The sequence below is a fragment of the Melanostigma gelatinosum genome, assembly GCF_949748355.1.
Source record: "Melanostigma gelatinosum genome assembly, chromosome: 13".
Lineage (NCBI taxonomy): Eukaryota > Metazoa > Chordata > Actinopteri > Perciformes > Zoarcidae > Melanostigma > Melanostigma gelatinosum.
This window is the reverse complement of record NC_136646.1, coordinates 20,336,121-20,341,685: the sequence shown is the minus strand read 5'-3', so window position 1 is coordinate 20,341,685 and position 5,565 is coordinate 20,336,121. Positions and strand designations below refer to the sequence as shown.

The 5,565-nt window shown below is 45.1% G+C and overlaps 1 protein-coding gene across 1 annotated transcript; it reads right to left on the bottom strand.

Annotated features, from left to right (window-relative positions):
* Positions 1–239: 239 nt before the first annotated feature.
* Positions 240–4,421, bottom strand: akt1s1 (AKT1 substrate 1 (proline-rich)). The gene is made up of 6 exons (XM_079281857.1): positions 4,294–4,421; positions 3,090–3,812; positions 2,733–3,003; positions 2,566–2,649; positions 2,295–2,467; positions 240–1,935 (listed from the first exon to the last, which is right to left on the bottom strand). The coding sequence occupies exons 2-6, from the start codon at positions 3,480–3,482 to the stop codon at positions 1,798–1,800; spliced, it is 1,059 nt and encodes a 352-aa protein (XP_079137983.1). The 5' UTR covers positions 3,483–3,812; positions 4,294–4,421; the 3' UTR covers positions 240–1,797.
* Between the last annotated feature and the right edge of the window lie 1,144 nt (positions 4,422–5,565).

The window sequence follows — 5,565 nt, the reverse complement described above, 5'->3', positions numbered from 1 at the left end:
AATCGCATGTACTGGAGTGGTTGTTTAACTCGAGCATCTTTTTTTGATGCGCTTAATGTCGTCAATAAATTAAATTGTGTAATAACTCTGGCATTGCATTATTTTTGCATGATGCACTAAATCAGACATCAACTCCTTTCCTTCACTTCAGCAGAGTGCTGAGGCCCTCTAGAGGCCTTTAATAGCATCGCATCCTCACACACAAATACACAAAGACCAGTCTTTCTCTTGGTGTTGCTCCTTTTATTTGAAACAGAAAAGTACTTAACGGAACATTTATTTGTTTCGAAAATGTCAAACCATCACTCACTCAGTCTCTCTCTCATACAGTAACTTTCTCATTCAATCAGTCATTTTAACAAGATATCTGGAGCAACAGAAAAGAACCTTTAACTCCGTGTTGATTTACAATCATTCTATCAGTCATTCATAGGCAAAAGTAAAACCAAGTATGCGCGTTATGAGGAGGTGCCGGTGTCCTCCGCTCACATGTTGAAAAACCACAAGCTTCATGTTAAGTCAACCATTTCTCTGGTTCCTAATCTTTAAGGAATAGATTGGGGTGTTTTTTTTTTGTGGGGGATGGAAAACAAACAACTGGCTTGTTGGTCAATTTCCCCAGTAAATGATCGGAGCATGCAGGAGAGACGCCCATGTGACCCTGTGGGTGGGGTGGGGGGTGGGGGGGGGGATCACTGACTCCTGTGCTAATGCTAAAACTTCAGCAAACACTGTGCTAAATGAGCTGGCAGACACTCAGCTTAGCTTAGCATAAAGACAGGCAGCAGGGGAAACTGCGAGCATGGCTCTCTCTGAAGATCAAAAGTACTACCAACACTTTTAAAGTTCACCAATTAACACGTTTTATTTCTTTTGTGAAATCTCTACACATGCAGAAATGTAAAAATATCAATTTTAAGGGGCAGTTAAGTATTTCTTGGCAAACGACACTCTGGCTCTTCTCGGTTTGTAAACCATGCAGCAGTGAGTGGATGGATAAGCTGCTGGTTGTCAAGAAACAGTTAGGAGGTGTAACTTATTAGTTTACACTCCTACTTGTGTACCAAAAAGTGGTGTAACGTGATTATTAGTCAGCTTTAGAGGTGTTGGCAGGTAAAGCTAGATGTTTCCCTTTGCTTTCGGTCTATGCTAAGCTAGCTCCCAGGTCTAGCTTCTCGCATTCTAGAGGATTTTTAAAAACTGTTTCTTTGAATTAAGTCATGTTTCAAAAGTGTGACTAAACTGCCCTCTTAGCCACATATATATATAGTTTAAGGTAACGTAGCATTTAGCTACTACTCGTATGCTACGACTGATAATGCTGCTGAAGCGTTAGCATGTAGCACTGGAGCTAACAATTAGCTGGGCACAGATGGCTGCTCCCCAAACTCTCATCACTTCCACACAGGGCAAACTCTCCAAAACCTTTATCAGCACACCATGTGCGTAACAATTAACAAGTGGCCAGTTGGACGACTATTCACCGTTTTAGTGCCCTTGTTGGTCAGTGCTGTGGGGCAATACACACACGTCCTGATGTCCAATCTTAATGTAGTGTTGTGGGATGTGTAGTGACAAGGGGGGGTGGGGGGGTATAGTGTTGAAAATGTTAGTGTTCACAACATTTCTTCAGCAAGTGCCGTTCATTTTGGTTAGAGGGAAATAAACGGAGCAACTAGCTTTAACACCGTTTCACATCCTGCCAGCCAATCTCTCCTTCCATCACGACGACCTGTGTCTCTCCCTCGATCCCTTTCTCCTTCTCTCCACTGGCCTCCCTCCCTCTCTCTCTCTCTCTCAGTGCTTGAGGGAGAAGTCCCCTGTGTTGAGTCGGGGCCGAGGCAGGGCCCCAAACATTTCAGTCCCGTCACTAGCTCCGGGGGCCAGCAGGGCCTTCATACTGGCAGCGATGTGTTCCAGGTCAGCAACGCCCATCTGAAGGACAAAAACACGGGGACTGCATGTTAACACAGAGAGAGAGAGAGAGAGAGAGACGCTGGTATATGGTTGTAACATCCACACACTTTTATATACAAGGGGGTTAAAAAGAAGAAAATCTGGACTGAAATGTAAAAAATAAATAATTGTGAAATGTACTGATGACTTCTTGTACGATCCTGCTCCAAAGCAGAATAGGTGACCAATGATCGACCCCTGTTCAAAGTAAGGCAGCTTCATCCAGCTTCATGTGATCAGACTTCAGCCCAAAGACAGCTGGCTAACCCACGAATCCCCCTGAACATTTTAATCTCGGCATTCAAACCAGCGGCTCTGTCCTCTTCATGTGCGCTCACCCGTTCTCCGCTGTTGCCTTCTCCTTGAGCTCTGCTTCCTCTGCAGCCCCACACCGGCACCGACACGGGCAGCGAGCGGGCCAGAGCCATGGCGTTGGCGTGACGGGACGAGAATGAAGCCTGACTCATAGCCATGCCACGCGTCGGTGGAGGAGCATCCTCGCTCAGAGAGCCTAGGACGGGTAGAAAAATGCATGTGGATGATGCACTACTGTGGATCTAATGTGTGCACGTACGTGACTTCTCTCAAGTCAGCATGCTAAACTCCTACCATCCATGCTCTCCTCCTCCCCGTCGGACTCAAAGAACGGCTCACAGTCCCGAGACAGAGAGTCCTCATCCATGGAGAAGACACCTGAAGCCAAACAAGGAGAAATCCCTTATAATGGATGCAGATCAGAGCATTTAGGAAGACAGATTAACTGGGTCGCTCCTCACCAGCACTTTCATTCCCATAGGGTCTCCTCTCATCCATGTCCTCCTCCTCCTCCTCCTCCTCCTCTTCCTCCTCACACTCTTCTTCCAAGTCCACAATCCCAGACCTTTGTCTGCCCTCCTCGGCACACTCCTCCCGGTCCGCCTCTCCGTTGCCGTTCTGCACGCCGCCCTGGCCACTCACAGGTCCTGAGCTGTAGATTGACGGGTAGCTTTGGGAGTACAGTCTGTTATTGGGACTGACTCCGCCCACCACGCCGTCACCTGTAGAGCTCTGTCAACAACAACAAAGATGGTATGAATGGGAACTTTTTTTTGCAAATGTCACAGTGAAGTATGCAGCACAAGCAGGTCACTCACCCCCCTGTTTCCGGGGTCAGAGGTCAGGTCAACCACCAGTTTGGTTCCTCCCGGTCTCCCCGCCTGGCGTATGTGCTTTTGGGTCGTTAGCATGGTCGTGGAGTGCAGCACGCCGATGTCCTCCATGTAGCGGCGTGCCGACTCTGCCAGAAACCCTTGACCCCACACATTGTAGGAGAAATCACACTCCTTCGGAAAGGCACTGCTGCTCTCCCGCTTCCTCGTCCCATCTCCGCCTCCAGCCGATGACCGGAACTTCTTACACGCTGTAAGTAGGGCCAGGTCGCAGCCCGACTTTTGGCAATACGATTCCGCAGCAGAAAGTAGCGCCAGCCAGCTCTCTTTGTGGTTGTCTGGGATGTCAGGCTCGGATGACTGGGTGATGGAGGCCATAATGGTGTAAGTAGTGTTTACAGTTTTCTAATATGACCTGATGAGAGAACTGAGTAATGCTGATGAAGAGTTTTGAGGATCAGAAGCTTGGATAAGGTTGGATTTGGGGATCTTAATACAGTATTAACGGGTAACTTTGGTAGCTGTAGTGGATTTCACTTTCCTCAAAATGTTGAAAAAAAAATCTTGTCTTTCTCCTGTCCTGCTGGTGTTAGCTTTAGCACTGGTGAAGATGAAGGGCAAAATAGAGAGGCACTGGGTGACTACAGATATGATATATTCCTTACACGCTGGAGAGCCAGGGGAGAGAAGAGATGTTGCTGGTGATACCTGCACAAACAAAAAAAATTAACAAAACCAAGGTTAGCTGTACAATTTTAAATAGCAAGACATATATTTATAAATGCATGATTTGAGGGATTGCACATTTAAACAACCTGCTAAAACTAATCTGTCAAGACTGTCGCAGCCTTCACCACCTCCACGAGCTGCTTTACACCAATCTGTGCTAACTAATGCTACTGTAGCTACTGTACCGTTAGCTGCTGTCGCTTTATAATGACCCTGCTCTCTATCAATCCCCTTTACTGATATCTGTGCAGTGGTTTCTGTCTTTGTTTTAGTTTGCGTGCTGCGGACTTTTCCCTGCTACTGTCGCCGCTGCAGCTGTTGTTGTTGATCTTGTTGTTTGTTCAGTTTTGTGTGCAGCCTTCTCATGACAGAATCACATTTCACCTCCATTTTTCAGGCTTTAGTAGGAGCCGAGACGCGCAAGTATAAATGACAGAAACGAGGTCAGCCGTTGACCTACCTGATCGGTTTCTTTCATCCACGTTTCCAGATGTTTATCAATCCTAAACTTTACTTCTTTATTGCCATAGGTATTCTACATTCCCCCACGGTTTCTCTCCCCTAGCTAGGCTCTACACCAACAGCAAACTAGCAAGGATTAGCAACGGCTATTCCGGCTAAGAGTTTCAAAATAAAAGCCGTGTCAAAGACACAAAGTTCTGTGAGGAAAATCATTGTTTTATTCCTAAAAGGACAGTCAAATATGAGGTATTCTGCTGTCAGCATGCATACAAAAATATTATGTCATGGGTCTGTAATTTCTGATTTATTTCCCAAAACGTTTCCAGAAAATAATTATGTAGTTTAATAATTAGCAAAAATGTAAACAGTTGTTACGATTAATTACAGGCAGTGACAGTCATAATCTAGATTATAGTCTATTAGTCAGAGCACAGTAGGTGAGCTGATCATGAACATGTGAAATACAGACAAGCACACAATTCAATGTTTTTTTTTCTTCTTCTTTTAAATGGGCTTAAACTGAGCTTTAAAAAAAATGAAATCTGTTTCCATACAACCTTATTTCCAAAAAGTTTGCTATTAAATAGTATGGAACATTTTAGGGAACCGTAAAATAAAGTGTTCCCAAACATTATCATTTAAATTACCTAAATATTACAGGATTTACACTCAACACAATCTATGTATGAATATTTATTTTTCATTCAATGTCTCCGTTTAGTTCAGTGACAAACATGTAGACGCAGTTAAACATAAAATGTACTGATTGTATAATGTGACTATTTTATTTTATGTTAAATCTGCTCCTATCCGGTTTACTTGGCAGGCTAATTTCACGCAGCTCTGACGTCACCTATTTACTGATTTCCAATCCAACGCACGTTGCAGACGTGACCGAGCTCTGTGGGCGGGCTCGTACTTGCCTTGTTCTTGTGCACGTGTACGTTTCACCTCCTCCTCACCTAAACCCATCCATTGCCGTGTAAAGAGAGAGTCGCGTGAACAGAAGTTCAAACTGCCTGATTCACGTGATTCACGAAGACTTCCGATAGTTACTACTACCAGGAAGAACCTGGCGGGCAATTTGCACGCGTGGAGTTACCTGCCTTATTTACATATTTGTGGCTAAAGTTCCCTTGTTTAAAGGAACAGAGTGAAATGTAGTGGCATCTAGTGGTGGGGTTGCAGATTGCAAGTAACATACCCCTCCGTTCACCCCACATGCTTCCAACCATGTCGGAGAACTACGGTGGCCCTCTGGTAGGGATAG